This window comes from Lutra lutra, chromosome 5, assembly GCF_902655055.1.
Source record: "Lutra lutra chromosome 5, mLutLut1.2, whole genome shotgun sequence".
NCBI classification, from domain to species: domain Eukaryota; kingdom Metazoa; phylum Chordata; class Mammalia; order Carnivora; family Mustelidae; genus Lutra; species Lutra lutra.
The window spans coordinates 45,578,354-45,598,758 of NC_062282.1; the positions used below are offsets into that span (position 1 = coordinate 45,578,354).

General features: G+C 44.8%; 1 protein-coding gene across 3 annotated transcripts in view; it reads left to right on the forward strand.

The window, feature by feature from the left end:
- The first annotated feature begins 8,751 nt into the window (after window positions 1–8,751).
- The window catches only part of GRIA1 (glutamate ionotropic receptor AMPA type subunit 1), a 309,387-nt gene continuing 297,733 nt past the window's right edge, over window positions 8,752–20,405 (forward strand). For 2 of the 3 annotated variants that reach the window (XM_047730840.1, XM_047730839.1), the window contains exons 1-2: window positions 8,753–9,242; window positions 12,244–12,381. In XM_047730840.1, coding sequence (XP_047586796.1) covers window positions 9,161–9,242; window positions 12,244–12,381 — 220 coding nt within the window. In that variant the 5' untranslated portion in view covers window positions 8,753–9,160. Of the gene's footprint in view, window positions 9,243–12,243; window positions 12,382–20,405 lie in introns of all 3 variants that reach the window. The other variant, XM_047730841.1, reaches the window with a different exon arrangement.

Here is a 20,405-nt window from a genome sequence, read left to right on the forward strand (position 1 = left end):
ACTTGAGACCTGGTTCTACCAGGTACTGGTTGTGTATCCTTAGTTAGTGCTTTAGCTTCTTGAGTTAGTCTCATTACTTATTAAAAAAAGAACTGCTAATATTGTTTCTACAGGGTTTGCTGAGGGAAAACATGAAGCTGAATTGTGAATGGCAGAGGCTTTGAAGACTAATAGACCAAGGTGTGCCTTGTATAATGGGGCTCACCACAATGCTATGGGTTGTTAAGAGGACTGAGAGGTATAATGTGTATAAAGTACTCAGCACAGTGTGCTGCATGTGATGGCAAGTGGTGACTGCCATTGATGACATTATGTTACTGTCCTCCCTCTCCCCATGGAGGCGGATTCCCTTCTGTCATGTGTGCCTCCCTCTCTTCTGGTCTTGAAGAGCTAAGTTGCCATTTCGGTTTGGCTTAAGGAATGGGAAAGATGGTGGAGCAGTGTGACCCGCTCAAGTTGGCAGGTATTAAGTTGGGTCACTGAGGATGTCAGTCTACTCCAGTAGCATCATAGGATGAAAGGAGAATGAGAATAGGGAACGGGGAGTTCTGGAACTGCTTTATCTGAAGGGCCCATAAAAGGGATAAACAGAGAAGTGAAGGCGATAAATCCGTAGTGAGGAGTAGAGGAGGGGGTGGTTAAGTCTTCTTTAGGGGATGTCTGTTAAGGACACTGGGGAAGTTCAGACAAACTTTAGCCTGGGCTTATTCTCTTGATTCTTGCCACTGTCCAGCTGTCAGGCAACAAGCAGGCCGACTGTTGGACCCTCCTTGTCTGTTTTGCCGAAATATCATCTCAGAAGTGTCTGGTGGAAAAATTACCACATGAGCAGTGGGCTAGTGGGCAGATCATGTTCTCCGGGGACTCCCATCTGCCTCTTCTAAAAGATCAGTCTAACTTAGGCCCCTTTTCTTGTGTTTCTATGGGCTGTAATTTGATCACCATTCCTTGAACCCCTTTAGATGAGCCTTGTGTCAGATCTCTCTCACTGTGACAGGACATGAACAATATTCTCCTGCAGGAGAGCTTGGATTTCAAGTTACTGGTCTGCCACTGTCTGCTGGAGGGCCCAGGGCTAATGACTTAACCTTTCTGAAAGCCTATTCTATGTGTAAATTGAAGGTACTGGGCTCCATTGTCTCAAAATTTCCTTCCAGTTCCAACATTCCAGCTGCTTCTCTTCCACATAAGAGATGTCGCACTCTTAGCTTTTTTTTTTCCCCCCTTTCTGCATGATGTTGTCTGTCTTAGAGTAATAAAGGAGAGGCTAGAGGTTAGGTAAGCAGCAAAATTTAATACTAGGAGTATGACAGTCAATTAGAACCATTTATGTTTCGAGTCTCCTGAAAACTGATTGAAATCCCCCTTTGGCTGTGGGGGTGGGTAGGGACTATGATATGCACCATAATTACTGCTGGGCCTCAAAGAAGGTTACTGGATATGGGGAGAGAAACAATGATTCATTTTCTTTCTCAAAGCACATATGCTTTTTGAAGCAAACCCCAGTTTTGTTCATGCTTTCTGAATGGCTGTTTTGGGCCCCTTCCTGATAATTCTGTGGCTGAGCTATTACAGAAATGTGTTTTGAGTATGAGGACTCCACTTGGCCAGCTCACCTCTTGGCCATCATGTGTCCTGGGGCAAGCTCTTGACCTTTCTGGAAGTATAGTGCACCTTGTCAAGGGCCTGTGCAGGGCAAATTGGCCAAACGGATGAGCATGGTCCTTGAGATAGTGTAGGATGATGGTTAGGAGAACCAGCCTTGGAAAACAGGCAGATACAGATTGAAACCCAGCTCTGCCTCTAAATGGCTGTATAAGTTTGGAAGTAATTAGTCAGCCCAACCCTCCCTTCTCCACCTGTAATGAACCTGTAAATGGAATGATAAGGTTCCTACTTTACGGGGTTCCTGGGAACATCACATGACATGTGGCAGATACGTAGCCTGGCACATAGTAAATACTCAAAACTAATTAATTCTCATTATATTTTAGGTATTATTCATGCCCCCTACGGGGCTGAAAATCAAGTAGGAGAGGCGAAGTTAAATATCAGTTAAAAGCGATAACTGATAAGTAACACAGATATTCAGGGATGCCCAAATGAGTGGGGGAAAGTATTGTGGGGAAGATGAGAAGTGAACGGGGTCTGAAAACATCAGAATGTAAGGGCCACCCATTCATTCTTTCACTACGTTTTGGAGAACTTACTTCTGTTAGAGACTATCCTAAGTACTGGATTCAAAAAGGTACATTCTAATAATGAGCCAAATGATAAATAAATATATGATATATTTAGGTAGTAATAAACACTGCAAATAAAAATGCAGCAGAGTAAGGGACACAAAAGTCATGGCAGGAGGTGGGGGTCCTGTTTGGGATAAAGTAAATAAAAAAACTTTTGAACAGAAGCCTGTATGGAACAAGAGAGGAAGTGATGTGCAGTTCTGAGGGAGGAGCTGTCTGGGCAGAAAGAAGAGCAAGTGCAAAGGTCCTGAGTGCATCCAAAGAATGAAGAGAATGCTAATGCGACTGGAGTAGAGTGAGCAAGGGAAGAAGAGTCTAGCAAATGGGATTGAAGAGGCAGCCAGCAGCCAGATTTTAGATTTTATTCTAAGAATGATGTGACGCTCCTGGATATATAAGAGCTGGGGAGTGACAAAATCTGACTTCTGTTTTTAAAAGTTTCACTCTGGCTGCTGTACAGAGAACAAATTATGTTGCCATGGTGGTTAGCAGGGTGGAGGAGGTAGAGAAGGAGTGGAAATGAAGTGTTGGAAAAGATTGCCATGATCAGATGCGAGGTGAGGGGGGGGAACGAATGGAGAGGTGGTGGGAAGTGGTAGATTCTGCTTGTGTTTTGACAGCCCAGCCCATGAAGTTTGCTGATGGGTTGGATGTGGGGTCCTCAGCTTGACCCGGTGAACGCAGCTGTCACTGAGGGAGATGGGAGGGCAGGAGAAATAGCAGTTTGTGTGTCCCTGGTACACAGATGTTGTAGGGTGTGGGGAAGTGACATAGAGGTAACGGGAGACTGGCAAACTGAACTATAGGAGAAGAAGGCAGAAGTAGCCTAGAACCACTGGGAAGGCTTCCAGGGCCAGGATGCATCTGGACTCCAACCACTGGGCAAAAACCAATGACATTTCCCATTCCCTGCAGTAACAGCTGGCAAAGTCCTGACTGTGTATTTGGATATTTGCAGGCCCTTGGTATCCAGCGTGTCATTAATCCTCACTCTAACCTCATGAAGTAGGCCCCCTTACAACCCATGTTTCGTAGACAAGACATAGAGACAAAGGGGTGGAATGGCTTACCCAAAAGGATGCATCCAGTGAGAATATGCTGAGTCTGGCAGTCTTGATCAGGGCCTCCCAGGAGAGCCATGGGAAATGCGGCCCCTTGGACAACTGTCCTGGAGTGCATTGCCCAGGCCACCTTTCTGAAGGCATTGCTGTTCTGGAGGAATAATCAGTGCCTCGATTTCTACCAATAACGATGGTGCTACAATGAGAGCTTCCCCCTGGAATAGACCTTTTTTTTTTTCCCCGGGCATTGATCCTGCCCCAGGGTGTTTTCCAGAACTTGCACTGCTCCCTAATTACCTCGGAATTCTGAGGGCTTATGAAAATGCTGTCATTTGTTTGAGAAGGGGAGGGAAGACTGAAAGAAGAAAAAAAAAGAAAGAAAGAAAATGCTCTTAAACCTGGCAGAACTCCAGGCTGGGTAATTACATTCTTCGGGGTGGTGTTCTCACCACACACAGTCTGTGGAGTATTTTGGGAGCTTTCTGTAGGAATTGTGCTAAAAACATGAAAAATATTATCATTATTATTTTCTTCTACATCTTTTAAAACGGGGTCTTTATAAAGCCACAAGGCAGCCTCTCTCTGATTGCGTTTTTGCCAATTTGTTAGCTGTCAGCGATCTGTTCTCAGATCATAAATTTGACGGCTTCCCCCCTCCTTGAATTGTTTCACACTAGAAGCCTAAAATCTTCAAGCCAGAAGAGACCTTGGTACAACCCCCACATTTTACAGATTGAGAAGCGAGCCCAGGGGAGGGGAAGGAACCTGCTGATCGCCACTGTTGCAGGCAGGGAGCACAGGTCCTCCCAGACCCATCCCTTGTCCTTTTTCTTTCCCACTAGGTCCCTGCCCTCAAATGGACTCTCTGTGTCAGAGCCAGAACAGTCTATAGCCGTCACCTAATGTAGTCTCCTCATTTTACAGGTGGGGGAACAGAGGCCCAGAGATGAAGTGGACTTGTCCTCCAAGGTGATATTGGATGGGTGTTTGGACCCTTAAGCCTTGCCTTCCGTTGACCGAGAACTGGCACTCTGTGGTCTGTGGGCCAGCTCAAGCTCAGAGACGTTTTCCTCTGCCCCAACCCTTTTTGTGCCCCTTGCAGGGAAGGTATACTTAATATTTTAAAAAATCCTTACTTAAGGGCACCTGGGTGGCTCAGTGGGTTAAGCCTCTGTCTTCAGCTCAGGTCATGATCTCAGGGTCCTGGGATTGAGCCCCACATTGGGATCTCTGCTCAGCGGGGAGCCTGCTTCCCTTCCTTTCTCTCTCTGCCTGCCTCTCTGCCCACTTGTGATCTCTGTCTGTCAAATAAATAAAATCTTAAAAAAAAAAATCCTATTTCTGCTTTCTCTTAAAACAACAACAACAACAACAACAACAAAACAGACTACTTGGCCACAACCGGCCTATGGTTCCTTACAAGAATTGGCTGGCATTGAGGCCTTGGAACTACCCTTTGAAAGGTTGTATACCTTCTAGTTCTCTTTGTCCTCACTGTTCTCTCCCCAGCATGGTTCATTTCATTCATTTTCTTGCTTGGCCCAAAGAGGCATTTGTATCTGAAATCCCCACCCAACACCCCACTCCTTGATTTGTAGTGTAAAACCAAAGCCAAAAAAATAAATCTTAGACTATTTTGGCTATATGGTAATGAAACATAAAGAATGCCAAAGAGGGACGCCTGGGTGGCTCAGCTGGTTAAGCGGCTGCCTTTGATTAGGGTCATGATCCCAGGGATCAAGTCCCACATCAGGCTCCTTGCTCAGCAGGGAACCTCTTTCTCCCTCTGCCTGCTGCTCCCCCTGCTTATGGCTCTCCCTCTGACAAATAAATAAATCAAATCTTTAAAAAAATTAAAAAAGAATGCCAAAGAGATGAACCACAATAGGTCAAATTGATCCTAGGGGTAGATGCCATGCCATCTCTAGGGCAGTTTGAACAGCATTACAAGGCCTCTCTACAGCCTGGAGTCTCTTCAGTAGATACACATCTGTTTGAACTTGGAGGAACACTCATTTTCAGGTGTCCTATTTTAAATGTGAAAAGTCTTGAAAGAAGAGGACTCTAATCTCTTTCTAATGTAGTATGATAAAGGGAAAGACTAGGACTGGGGCCTGGCGTCTAGTCCCAGGCATGCCAGCTGCTATGTCCCCTAAGAAAGGTGTTTCAATCTCAGAACTATTGCTATTTTGGGCCAGACAGTTCTTGGTTGTGGGGGGAGGTCCTGTGCATTGCAGGATATTTGACAGTATCCCTGGGCCATCACAAGATGTCAGCAGCACCTGGCCCATTATGAGAACCAAACATGTCTCCAGACATTGCCAAGTATCATCTGGGGGAGAAAAATCACTGCCAGTGGAGACCCACTGTCTTAAGCTGATCTTCTAGGCACTCATGAGTCTTACTGAATCTGTAAGAAGTTTTTAATTCCTGTCCTGTAGGTTTGGGGGTGGGGATGAAATGGTATGATGGATATACAAGTGAATGTAAATCCCAGTGTGTGACATATTGGTACAGGGTTTGGTTGCCATCAATCATCACCGACTATGAACAGTCCAGCCTTCCAAGCCTGATACTGGGGATGGCAAACAGGCTTCAGAACTAATGGGGGAGACAGCGTGGTGTACTAATGACAGATGACCTCAGAACAGGCTATTAAGGCAAGATATGGTATGTCGTCCCAGCCTTTGAGGCTGAGGAAATGAGGAAATCCCCTTCCACTCGTGGCCAGTATTTTCCTTCTCATGTACATTCCTGGTCATATAACTACTGTCCTAAAAATGTCCCATTGTTCCCCAGTGCCTGAGAGAAATTCCGTGGCCTCCAACCCCTGACCCTGACTACTAGGTTTCACATTCCCCATTCTCTCCTCCCATTCTGCAGCACAGGCTCCAGGCTCCCAGAGTATACAGTGTCCTCTCCTGCCTCCAGCCTTTGCATATGCTCTTCCCTTGGATCCTATGTCTTCCCTCCGCCCTCCCTTTCTGCCTTTTGAAGCCTTGCCGGCTCCCCATGGTTGCTTCCTTCTTTGCTCCCCCAGACTTGTGTTTACATCTCTATCAGAGCTCATGTCATGGTCTGTTTTCAATGACAGATGGCAGGATTCATCTTTCTTCCTCCTCTACTACATTCATCTGCCTGGAGGCAGAAACTGTGCCATATTCCCTTTCCATATCCCCCAGCCCATGATACCCTATGGGGTACAGAGTAGGTTCTCCACCCATATTTGAAGAGAATTTTAAAGATAAACAGTTGAACCTAAACATAATTTGACCTAGATGCTCAAGCTTGAAATATGTAAGCTCCATGTTTATTCAATCCTTGAACAACTATGTATTTAATAGGCCAAGGGGAGCCATTGACCACATTTGAGCAAAGCAATGACATAGTTAGAGCTATATTTTAGGAAAACCTATCTGACTATAGGATTTCTAATGATCATAGAAATTGCATGGTTTTGACTCCCTAGAGCCCCCTTCCCCCAAAGTAAGCAAAACAAATCTTAACTATTACAGGTAGGCGTTGAGGTTTTGCTAATTAATCCTTGTAAAGGACTTTGAGATCTTCCCCTGAAAGGTGACAGAGAAGTGTGAAGCTTTCAGTGACAGCCTAATTATTATTATTACCAGGCACAAAGCTCGGGGAACTTAAAAGATCCCCAGGTACCATTCAAAATAGCAAGAGACAAAAATATGCAAATGGAGAAATTATAAGAAGGAATCCTGGCATTACAGACTCCTAATGTTATCAGGGACCTTAGAGGTCTTTCCTGATCTGTTCTCTCACCTTCTCAAGTGGATGCTTTTACTCCCTCTAGAATGTTCTTGCTCAGTACTTTCTGTCATTAGAGCCTGAGGGTTAAGATCTTGGGCCTCAGGGTAGAGTTTCCTGTGTTCAAATCCTCATTCTCTTCCTTGTTAGTAATGGCAACTTGGGGAAATTATTAGGTCTCAGTTTCTTTATCTGTAAAATGGGGGTGAGATTATCTACCACAGGCATCATTGTACAATTAAGTGATGTGTGCACAGCCTGGCACACGGTAAACAAATAAACACTCATGTTAAAAATCATTTGAGCTAATTAATAGATGTGCAGGTGCTTAGGAAATTAGAAAGCATCTGACCTCCAAGTTGTTCCTGGTTCTGGAGCTCCATCAAACATGGTGAGTTGTTTCTTGCAAATCCCAGCCCTCGTAGCGTCACGTGAGTGTGCGTAATTGAGCAATCCTGGCAAAGGAAGCGAGGAGCCTTGGGAAGAAATGGCCTAGTCAAATGCCAAAGCAAAATCAGGTCTGTTCTTCTTTCTAACTATAGAAAGGTAGAACTCTCCTTTTCCTGTGCCATCATCTGTTGAGTGGGAATTCTGACCAGGGCTGTGGGTCAACTGGTAATGCCCAGAACATTCAAGTTCATAGGATGGAACCTATGTTGGTCCTGAGGGTCCAGGCTCCATCTTAGTAGGTCTGTATTTTTATGATTTAGTCTGCAGAGCCTCCAGATTTTCATCTGTAAAATAAGGGTGGTGGCTACTTCACAGGGCTGGTGTGAGGAAAGAGTGAGGTCACACTGTGAAGTTGCTTCAGAAACTGCAAAGTGCTCTGTGATGGTTCGTGACTGTCACTTGGCAGCCCACACTACTTCCCTGAACACAGTTGTTCTCTCTACAGGTTATTCCGGCGGAGGCTCCAGTCGAGGGTCTATGGACTTCTCGTTTACATGGACATGACCAGCATCCAGAGAAAACTGAAAGAAGCCTGAACCTTCTCACTAGAATCCCTGCAAAATGACTCATGTAATTGCTCTAAGCATCCTTAGCCTTTGTTGTACACCCACACGATTCTGATGCTGTAGACTCCTGTGGCATTCAGGGAAACTGGGAAGGGGACCCATTTTACATACCCAGGATCTGGAAGAGACCACCAATTCCTCCTGTAAAAGCAGACAGGGACCACCAAATGTCCAAGTCAAGGCACCTGCCAATCACTCCAGACCCTCTGGTTTGCCTCTCTGTTATTCCTATTAGGGAGGAAAAGGCTTTATTTTCCTTTAAAGCTCCTAGGAGGGATTTCTAGGGTCTTCCCCCTCAGGAATTAGTTGTAGGAATAATTGGGCCAGTGGAGTGCAGGAGATATATCCAGCACAGCCTGTGTGCTCCTAGAAAAAGTGACCTAGATCAAGCAGCGGGTGGATGGAGGACTATTGTGGGGACCCCCTGCCACCTACTGACTTGCAGCTGAACCCACATTTCCAGTAGCATCTGTAGGGCTGGGAGTTGGGGGAGGGGGCAGAGAGAGCTGGGGGAGGGGAGGGGGAGAGAGAGGGGGTTGTTCCTTTCAGGACCAGGCTCCCCGTATCATCCCCCAGCCCCAGCACCCCCCCCACCCATCTGCACACACAGAGAGGAGGAGAAGGTGAGGACTGGGAGACAGGGGGTGGTAGGCAGAGGAGGTCAGCCCTGGAACTTGAGCTGGCTTGGTGGGTATTAGCGCCGCTGCCTGAGCTCGCAGCCTGTGTGAGTGTGAGGGGGAGAGCGAGAGCAAGGGAGGGAGAGAGAGGCAGGCTGCGAGAGGAGAGAGGAGAGGGGGAGCAAGCGCTCCGCCAGCATGAGGACGGGCTTCTCTTTTCCGTGCTCAGTTAATCTGGCTGTCAGTTGGTGTTAACGCTGCCGTTTAAGTGCTCTGATTCCAAGGGAAACAGACAAACCTCCCAGAAGGAAAGAAGGAAGCAAGCAAGCAAGGCAGGAACTGCAGGAGGAAAAGAAAAAGCAGAACAGAGAGAGGAATCAAGGGAAGGGGGGGAAATACCAAATCTATGACTGGACCTGTGCTTCTTTTTCGCCAATGCAAAAAGGAATATGCAGCACATTTTTGCCTTCTTCTGCACCGGTTTCCTAGGCGCGGTAGTAGGTGCCAATTTCCCCAACAATATCCAGATCGGTGAGTGAGAGGGGCAGCCTGGGGAGGGACTTTCTGGGTCTGGAATGGGTTTTTTTTTTGGGGGGGGGGTGTCTGTGTCCCTCAAACCCCCTGCTATGGACTGTGCTTGGATAGAAAGCTGGGTGATGATGGAAGGCGGACTTGGACTGCCAGCAGGGGAAGGGGCTTCTCTTGATCAGATGAGGAGCAAAGGGAAGTGTGCACACACATATTTACACATACAAACACAGCTCCACACACACCACTCACACTCTAGGCATGAGCATGTGAAATGGAGGAACCACTGCTTTGAAAGAAAGAAAATTCAGGCTGTAGCGAGGAGGAAAGGGGTAGTGGGTGTTTAAAGGAGTTCACTCCATTGCTCGATAGATGGTGCCTGATTTTATTTATTTATATAAATATGTGTGGTGTGTTTCTGTGTGTGATGAGGTATTAAATATGCACATATGTATTTAACTGACCGAGGCGATGATTTCCTGGCTGGAGGAGGGGAAAGAGACCCTCTGAAAGGAGTGAAGGGCGCTGGGTTTATCGCAGCCCCTGAAATAATGCCAGGAGGCCCCCACTCTAAGTCGAGGGGGGGCTCTCATTCCTGCACTGGTCGCCCCAGCTGCCTTCTCTCTGCTATCTGCCATGCTGGGCTGGTGGTCCCCAGTCCTCCGATCCCGGAACTTCTTAGCCTGTCTTTATTCCTGCCCTTGCCCCCACCTCATAGATGTGCCATCCACAGACATCGTCTACCTTTTACACATACACTAGCACACACAAACACATGTTTCCCCTCCCTCCTCTTAGCTGTCCCCATCCTTAGGCTCTATCTTCTCAACTTAGAGGCAGGTTTCAACATGCTGCCTGCCTTTTTTTCCCCTTTTCCCCCTCCTGGTTGTCATGCTTCTAAAAGGACCCTTCACCGTCCCTGTATTTCTGGGGCAGCTGACAGATACTGTTCCTTTTAATAACAACGGGTGAGAGCAAAACAAACAGGAACAATAACACCAGTAACAATGCGTGTCCACAAGGGCTCGGGGCTTCAGTGTGACCGGCGTGCCATCACTGTGTGTGTCCTGGAATAGAGCTAGCTGCTTTGCTTGGAGGCATTTTGGTTGGTTTGGGTTCTGTTTTCTCTCCCCCACAGGGACATAGCTCCACTAGGGAAAGTTGCTATTACTGGTACTTTGTGTTCTTTGTGTGAGTGTGTTGGGGGGGAGATAGGATATGGTGCAAGTCCTGTTCTGCTGGGCACACATGTGCCGCAGTACCAGGCTTTCCCAGGCTCTCCAGCATGCCGGCTCCAAGGGTGGTTGGAACAGCCATGGAGTAACTTGCTTTGTTTCCTGACACCTGTTAAACTATATTCTGAAGTGTGTCTGTGTATATGTGTTAGTGCCTTACACGCAAAACAAAACTTCCTGCCTCCGGAGACACTTCCCTTGAAGCCCCATCTGTGCCGCCTACCTCCCTACCCCCACCCCCCTCTTTCATTCATTACGGAGGAGGCAGGGGACAGGGACGTGTTTGGGGTGTGGTCACCTGGTCGGGGGAGGGTGGGTGGAGCGTCAGAATCCAGCAGGAGTTTTTTGTTTTTACTCTTTAAAATGGTGGCATATTAACATGTGTAAATCACTTGCTCTTCTGTGGAGAAGATTTTGTTTATGTGGGAACTTGCGCATGGCCTGTACGTTGCTGGTTGGAAACGCTTGTCTCAAGATGTGTGGACTTGCTCTCTCTAAGTGTATTTGTGTACAGCACTGTGGGTATGAACGCGGGGAGGTGGTTTGTGTTTTGGGTACGCATTTGGGATATGTGTTTGCCCCCATGTATCTCTGCAGATTTTTCATCATATTTAGTTCCAACTTATTTGTTCAACTGGTAAGACCATTGTTTGTTTTCAAATAAAAGGCTGAAACATTACATTGTAGAACAAATGCTGAGAATATCACCGCCATCAGGTAGTATTTAATTCTACTTGTATGATTGCTAATAAAAGCCTCATAGTCCATTTATTGGTTCTTAAACCCAAACACATACCCACTGCATAAGAAGTTGTAAGTACATTACGTTGGGACTGTGATTCCTGTCGAATCTGAGATAAACTTCTCTGTAAACATTCATTATAGTTCAGTCTCTGGAAATAGCTGATTTGAATCCGTAGAAATGGAATTTAATTCATTTTACATTGTCCACAGTAAATACAAAGGTAAGCCATGTACTCTTGCTTCTTGGAACTAGAGCCCCAACAGGCACCTTTGTTATGCTTTTCACTAGAATAGAATGTTCATACCCTCTTGACATTCTTAAACCCCCACACCTTTGAAGTCCAGGATTCTACCATGCAAATAGACACCATGGCAATCTCTTATGTAACAAGCCATTCCTAGGTAGCTGGGATCATGAGTGTCAGAGAAGAAGCAAAATACTGTTTGTAAAAATTCAGGGTTTTCAGAAGAAATGAATAATATATCTCAGAGGTGACAGAACAGTTAAATTGCATGCAGGTCTTGCCAAGTCAGAGACCAAAAGTGTCAAAGCGAAGGGTTACAGTGCTGAAGAACCCCACAGAGTCCCAGTGCTGGATTTCCCCCTGCAACATTTGTTAGTACTACTTCCTGTAGGTCTCTGTAATGAGGAACGGTCAGATAGAGGAAAGATTAGGCGCAGCAAAGGTTTACGTGCACACAGAGCTTAGGCTGCCTGGATGGTTACAGGAGGGAGGAGGAAGAGAAACGCAGTTATCCTGTTTTCTCTGACCTCATCTGGGTTGAGGAGTGAACAACCAAATATTTGGGTGGAGTGATGGAGGCCCTTGTCACATCCAAGTTCATCGGTGGAAGTTGAAGCCTCCATGTCCACTTGAGTCTCTCTGAACTCCCCACCCCACCACTGAAGGCTACAAGTAGTGAGTTTGGCACAGGGAGAAGAAAAGGGCCCATCTGGGGTGGGGTGTTGGGGGATTAAACCTGTCTCTATCCCAGATACCATGTTGCATTTTCTTTCCTCGTAGGGGGATTATTTCCAAACCAGCAGTCACAGGAACATGCCGCTTTTAGATTTGCTTTGTCACAACTCACAGAGCCCCCAAAGCTGCTCCCCCAGATTGATATTGTGAACATCAGCGACAGCTTTGAGATGACCTATAGATGTAAGTAATCACTGCTATTCCTGACATTTCTTTCTGCGATCGACCAATGAAAGGAGAGTGTGCAAGTAGGTGGTAGTGTTGCAAAAAACCACTTGAGTTGTCATTCGTCTTCATAAGAGAAAGCCCTCCAAGAAAAATTTCCAGGGCCTTTTGAGTGATTCTATCAGTTGGTATTTTAGATCCTGGAATGCTTTAGAAAATGGGACTGCTTTTTCACTGTCAGCTAACTTTAAATGCCAGGACGATGGGTGCTTGGGTTGACTGCTTCTTCCCTACCTTGCAGAGGTTTTCTTCTTCAGCTGGGAGAGTTTCACACATAAGAAACTTTGGAGAGATAGAGAATTAAAGATACAGACTTGGGAAATGCAGTTTAAAATACTTACGCCTCTTCTGTGCACAAGTTAAAAGGAGAAAATATACCCGTGGCTGATTAGAAAGGATATGTGACAAGTTGTCTATCTGGTTCCCCACTTTGGGAAATGACCTGAACTTTTGTAAAGTTGGTGCCTTGATTACTTCCAAAATGCTTTGAAGTGACTGATGCTTAAGACATAGTTTGTTGGATGGCCTTTGAGAGGTGATCTCAAGAAGGAGAAGGAAGAGAGAAGTCTCTGACATATGAATTGAATGCATAGGAAAATGTGGGCAACAAATACCATTTTGAGTTTTTCTCACAACTAGGACTGAAAAGGAGATCTGTGTGGTTCCATGATTGCAATTTGATGACAGATGGAGGCATAAAAATTAATCAGTAGAGACATTTTCCCTTCAGGGATTAAACTCAAGTAAGAATTTCTGGCATGGAGGTGTGAGCTGAATGGCCAAGAACAACTGGCGACCCAAATCTGGGTTAAACTGGCACCATAGGCTTTGTGTGCCCCTATGGACTTGGTGACTCCTACTGAGCTTTGCACAAAGACATAGATCACATTTCCTTCATCTCTTCCCCACATTCCCTCACGGTGGGCTCTTAGTGGGTTGAACTGAATGTGCATTATGCATTGAAAGCTCATATGGAGAATTTGGAATTCTCCCTATTCCTAAGACCACTCATAAGACAATGTTCATACAAATTCCAAGAATTATAATTATACCAGATTCCACTTATTGAGGATTTACTGTGTGTTAAGAACTATGTTAAGTATTTCAGAGACAATTATATTAGGATTTATTATCACTTATTGAGCACCACAACGGCCCTTGCAATGCACTATTTTTCATGTGTTAGCTGATTAATCCCCACAGGCACCGTAGGGGGCACTATGTTACCTTCTTTTTAGGAAACTGAGGCTGCACCAAGTTACATAACTTGCCCAGGGTTGTCCAGGAAGTAAATGGTGGTCCTGTGACCCCCCCACAGTCCATGTTCCTGGCACTGTGACAGGTACACTGTTCTTTATGGTAGCCTGATCGATCTGCTTAGATTACCCAAGAAGCAAAAGGAAGTTTTCGGAGACTTTTAAGGCAGTGACTTGATCAAGCACCTAAGGAGAGAACCTTATAGTGCTTCAAATTATAGCTGTGATTTTTACACAGGAGTGACCCATTGAATAAATAAAATAGCAGTTTTGCATTTTGGTAACGCTGAGGTTAAAAATTTGTCTACGGTGTTATTCACTATCCTTAAAAAAGAGCTGGAGTTTAATTGTGAGGTATGTGTTCTGTGAAACCATCTCCCTGGAAAGCTGAATAATGTTGAGGAGGTAACCTTCCTTCCTTTTGATATAGCTTAGAGTAAAGCCTTTGAAAGGAGGATTTGGGTGTGGGCATCAACATATCTAAAACCCGCCTATAATTATGCATAATATTTTGCACTTATATGCATATGCTAATTTGTTTACTGAGGAGAGGCTCCACAGCTTCTGTCATACTCCATAGCTTTTGTCATCTCTCAAAGGGGCCCCTTACTCCAGAAGGATTACTTGCTTAAGGAATCAGGAAAAATAAGTGGCTGGTGTGTGCATTCACCCATAGTGCTGAGAATGGTCTACAGCAGAGTTTGGTGGAATGAGATGTTAACTGCTGTCCTAGTGTCAAGATGTTGACTGGCAGGACAAGATAATAAAAGACAGAAAAAAAAAAAAAAAAGAGGAGGAAATGTTCTGAGGCCAAAGGTGGTGCTTCTGTATTGTTATCTTAACTACCTAACACTTGATCTCGAATAGGGTTGTTGGCCATTTACTGGGGAGATTGAAATAGGATACACATCCTATTTCATTTCATCCATGGTGGTTAGTGATCCTGAAGTGAAGGGATCTAGGTTCTTAAACTTGATTCCTGCCATGAACCGTTGCACAGGTTTCTATTAATTTGGCCATCCTTTAAATGTTTCTTCTATACTCTGAACTGAGATGGACCCTGGGAAAAGAAATGATAAAAGGCCCTTGCTTTCAAGTAGCTTATGGTGCAGTGGGTAATGTTGCTGCCGGGATTGTATGAGAAGCAATAATGCTATCTTGTGCTTAGCTCTCTATTTTTTTCTCTTTAGCTCCAAGATCAGAGCCAGTACTAGGCAATTTGCGTGGTAGTGCTAGCATTGTAATTCCCAGCCTGCCTGGAAGATTCTCTGTTAACTTTTATAGGAGCCCAGGAAACCTTCTGGAGCTATGTTCCCTATGGTCTTTTGATTTGGGAAAACTGTACATCTGTCCTGATTGGAATTAAGTAAAACATGTCAGAGGAAGTAGACAGGTTTTTAGTAGGCTACACTAATTAATCATTTATGAAAAACCAAGAAAAGCATCTTATTCAGGTGAAATCTGAATCTGGTGAAATTTTGAAATCTGGACTAGTAGTTAAATTAAGTGCCTCAGTTTTACCTCCAGAAAATAACTAAATACTTGTTTTTCTTTCTTTTTTTTTGAATTTTATTTATTTATTTATTTATTTATTTATTTATTTATTTAGAGAGTGTGCATAGGGCGGAGAGGCAGAGTAAGAGAGGGAGAGAGAATCTCAAGCAGAGTCCCTGCTGATCATGGAGCCCTACAGAGGGCTTGATCTGAGGACTCTGAGATCATGACCCAAGCTGAAATCAAGAGTAGGACGCCCAACTGACTGAACCAACCCGGCACCTCCCTAAGTATTTGTTTTTTGTAATGTTTGCTGCCATTTGGTTCTTTTCCTGCCCATTTTGCTATTCACTATCCCTCCACCAGAGGGTAGAGAAGGGAAGGGAGAGGAAGTGTAAGGAGAACTATTCCTGCTGGAAATGTTGGCATGAGAGGATTACAAAGGGAAAGTGATGCTTGTATGGTAGGGGATGCGGGGAACATGGAAGAGGAGCATTGCTAACACCAGTGGCCAGATGAGAGTTTTGTATGTTTTTTGCATTCGAGCTTTCTTGCTTTCCTTGTCCGTGGTCATTAAGGGATAAAGTCACTGAATCAGCAAATACCTTACATTTTCCTTTCAGCACTCATCCAAGCCTAGAGAGGCAGGAGTTGAGGATACTGTCCATAGAGACTGAGGTTAACTGACCAGCTATTCAGTTTAGCTTGGTACCTTTGTGGTAGGTATAGATAAAGGGAGAGATGAGATGCAGATTGGGGTTTCTATTGGATGTCTAAGGAGCAGTCACAACTTAATTCTTACCTTTCCATTCATTCATGCTGCACATATACGCTGAATGCCTAACTTCATGCCCAGTACTGTACCAGGTGCTAGGAATATAATGGCCAACAAAGAAGACACAGTCTTTTTCCTAGTGGGGGTTACAGTTTAGCCAGGAGGACCTCAATCTTCAGTGCATAGAAAATTCAACCAGGTAGCGTATTTAAAGCAAGACTCAGAGATGGATTCTGGACCTCTGAGTAAGAATATTCAAGAGCCAACACTGGGGGGATTCCATAGTAGTTAGTATGGGGATCACACTTTGAGAAACTCTTTAATCTAAAAAGCTTTCCATTCCCTTAGCAAGTGTGTTTGAGCCCTTAATCAAGCCCAGACATGGTGTTAAGCACTAGAAGTACAGGCAAAAGTAAGACATGTTCCCTGCCCTGTACGACTTTATCCCTAGTGAGGCCAACTGTCCTGTAAAGAGAAAATTACAATGTCATATTGGAGTAACAATTTGTAGGGAGTGTTGGAGATGCCCTGAGGAGTCGATGTGGCCTCCCAGAGGGTGGTGGCAGAATTGAGTCTCAGTGATAAATAGCAGCTTTCCAGGAAGACAAGGTAAGGGGGCCAAAAAGGGGGTGAGGCAAGTGTGTTCTGGCAGAGGGAATGACAAGTACAAAGGTAAAGGTGATAACTTTATTGTATTACTCTCTTGCTCTGGCCTCTTGTGGCAGTCTAGGCTGGGCCTCTCATCCATTTATCTAATACTGCAGAAGGGGTCACCTAATGGCCATCTGTAAGCAGGTGCAGCACAATATTTAAAAATCATGGAATTTCACATCAAAATTTGGATATCTTAGGTCTCTTTGATATTTTAAAAGATGTGGCAGTATTGGCTCTCACATCTATATAGCCCCAATTTGCCAGGATAGAGGTGGGGTTACACCATCTAGATGGTTACTTTCCCAACCAGCCCATTTCTCTCATTTTATTTAGCTTGCCTGTCCCTTGGAAGCACTGTGTTTTCAAGCCCCAGTTGGTTTGTCCTGCATTGTTGCCTTGATGTGTGTCTATAAGTCAACTTCACCACCAGAATGTGAAACACTGTCCAGAAAGGTCATGTATATCTATGGTTCAGTGTTGCTGACAGCACCCAGCAAAGGGCTGTACCCCTAATACAAATGAACCAATATCTCCAGAAGCCAAGGAATCACACAGCACAAAGGTGCTCAGAGCTAGAGCACCTGGGTGGGTCAGCTGGTTAAGCCTCCAAGTCTTGGTTTCTTCTCAGGTCGTGGTGTCAGGGTTGTGGGATCAAGCCCCGCATTGGATTCCACACTCAGCATGGGGTCTGCTGGAGATTCTTTCCTTCCCCATTCCCCCTGCCCTCCCCTACTCATGCTCACTTGCTCTGTCTCAAATAAATAAATAAAATCTTAAAAAAAAAACAAACAAACAAAACAAAACAAGATGCTGAGAGCCTACGTGGCAGTCAGGTGGAGGCTAATTGCCTAACTATAGTGGGTTAGACCCACTCACGAAGCCCAAGGGGGATTTAGCCAGACTTTAGGCATGGATAGCAGGCAGATGGCATCTTAGCTCTTGCCTAAGAGTCCCTCATCATTTTTAGAGTTGCAGGCTAATAGTCCAGTGAATTTAAAATGCACAGTGCTTTTTAAAAAATGGCATAAAAAATCTAGATTTCTGGCTTCTCTAAAAAAAAAACTTAGGGCATCAGGCAGTCCTGGACCTACATTCCTGCTCAGCTTCTCTTGTCTAGAGCTGAGAAGTGCCGTCCTCTTTCTTTTTTCTCTCCTTTAAGATTTTACTTTTTTGAGAGAGAGAGAGGGAGAGACAACATGAGCAGGGGGAGGGGCAGAGAGAGGGGGACAAGCAGACTCCCCCCCCCCCCGAGCAGGGAGCTCTACATGGGGCTCTATCCCAGGACTCTGAGATCATGACCTGAGCTGAAGTCAGATGCTTAACTGACTAAGCCATCCAGGTACCCCAGTGCTGTCCTCCTTAGGCATAAGGCATAAATAAACTCTCAAGTTCACTAAAGTCTTCAGCACTCCCTGTTGTACATGTGGTCAGTGTAACAAAATTACACTGCTTCCCAGGCATGGAAGCAAGCCAGTCTGCTCACACCTAATTTATATCCTTCAGTACATGTCATTTCATTATTTCATTCTAATCATATCTCTTCTTCACTCTATAACTAATAGTGGAGGACACAAAAGGTATGTAACTTCTGTTCTCAAAAAAATCTGTATGTAATAATGAAGAGAATAGAGGGCTGGTTCTGGGTAAACAAAGATGATCTCAGAGACCTACCATGTGACAGACCCTTCACATAGGTTGTCCTTGAGTTTTATAACAATCCTAAAAGATCATTAGCCTCATTTTGTACATGATACTCTGGAGACTGAGGCAAGTAAGGGCCTTCCCCATATTCTAGAGTGGAGAAGGACTGAGCCAGTATTTGTAGTCAGCTTTGGGGACTCCAAAACTCAGTGGGCTTTCCCCCTTCCAAAATGCATGACTCTAGGGACACAGAAAAGAAAAAGAGCAGTAAGAGAGTCCAACACAAGAAGTGCCCCAGTGAAGTTTATGATTCAGGGTTAAGAGCTAAGTCTTCTGAGGCAGAGCATGGCTGTGCACAATAAGCAAGACTCCTGGGGAGGTTGAGGCAGCCCTGAAAGGTGGAGCATGTGTTTGTGGTTGGGAGGTGGAGAGTTCAGAGTTGGTCTCCTGCATCCACCCTGTGCTCTCAGTTAAATGGTAGATGTCTGCCTATCTCCAGTTGATGTTACAAATCTGAGTGTGGCTTTTCCATCTTTACCCATGCCTTCACTTTAAGACAGGTAGTCATCAACATGTGTCTATTTTTCACTCTGGGTTTTTTTAAAAAGTAATATTGATAACATAAGCTTCTTTGTGTCAAGGTTTATGAACATTGCTTCTTCTGATTACTTTGAAGACTCTGCTGAGATCAGTGAGACTACTGCTCTCCTCTCAGACACTCAAGATAAATGGTTAAGATTCATTCATTTGTTCATTCCTTCAAAACATTGTTATTGCCCTCCATGAGCCTATGTACCGTTACTGCCCCCTTCCACACCCTAGCAGACAGCAGTCATTGACTACAAAATTCTTTCCCAATGAATATAGACATGGCCTGAAATTATTTTTCTTTTTTCTTTCTTTGTCCTTCCTTTCTTCCTCCCTCCCTCCTGCTTGCTTTCTTCTTCCTTCCTTCTTCCCTTCCTTCTTCCCTCTTCCTCTCCTCTCTTCTCCCCTTTTCTCCTCTCCTCTCCCCTCCCCTTCCCTTTCCTTTCTTTTCTTTTTTCTTTCTCATCATAGCATTCCAGGCAGCTACTACAAATTGTTCAGAGTCGAAGTTGATGCAAAAGATAAAATCCATTCACCACTACAAGACATCACACTAGGAATAGAGGAAAATAAAATGCATTAGGCATTGATTCTCTCCTTAAGGTGCTCAGTTCTTAAAGGGGAAATAGGCATGCACAAAACACCTGATATAATGGAGAGGTTTTCTCTCTCTTTCTTTCCTCACATCTCCCCCCGCCCCGCGCTGCCCAAAAAACACACCAAGTTTTAAGCAACAAAAAGTATGTGAATTGGGATTTGAAGACATGGGTTCAAATTCTGGACTATCCCCAGGAAACATTCCCGTGTGTGACTTCGGAAAAGCACCACCACCCCAACCTTATTTATAAAATAAAGCTCTTATCATTTCTGAGAGTCCCTCTAGGGCTGTATTTCTATGGTGAGAGTGTATGAAAACTCAGGGACAAACTGTTTAGAAAAGAAGCTCTTGTATCAGCCACTAGTTCGACTGAGAATCTAAGGAAAGCTCTGAACTTTCCCCCAGCACATTACACATCCAGGCTACATTTTGTAAACCAGGGCAAGAGTACTAAGCCTCCCATGGGCCTCAGGTGCATTCATTCAATATTCAACAAGTATTTATGGAGTGCTTACTACCGTGAACGAAAACAGAAGGCAGCCCTGTGCTCATGCAGCTTACCAGCTAGTGAGAGATGGAGATATTAGTCAAATGATTGTACAGATGGGTATATCATCATAGTCTGTGATAAAGATGTGAAAGAAGGGGCCATGATTCAATGGAAGCATAGTACAAAGGAATCAGCTCTGGGCAGAAGGATGAATACGTGTTTGAGCTGAGAACTAAAGGCTTTTAGCGATGTGGTGCTTGGAAAAGAAGGCATATTCTAGAAGTTCCTGAGCAGAAGCATGAGAGGAAGGGAAATGAAGGGTGTTGGGGGCTGGAAAGGATGGCAAGGGCGAGACCTTGTGGGCCCTGTTACAGATTTTGATTTTTAGCCTAAGAGCTGTGGGAAACCCACTGAAGGGTTTCAAGCAGAGAAGTGTCATGTTCAGATTTCTGTTTTCTCACCAGGAATCAGATGCTCGAGAGCACT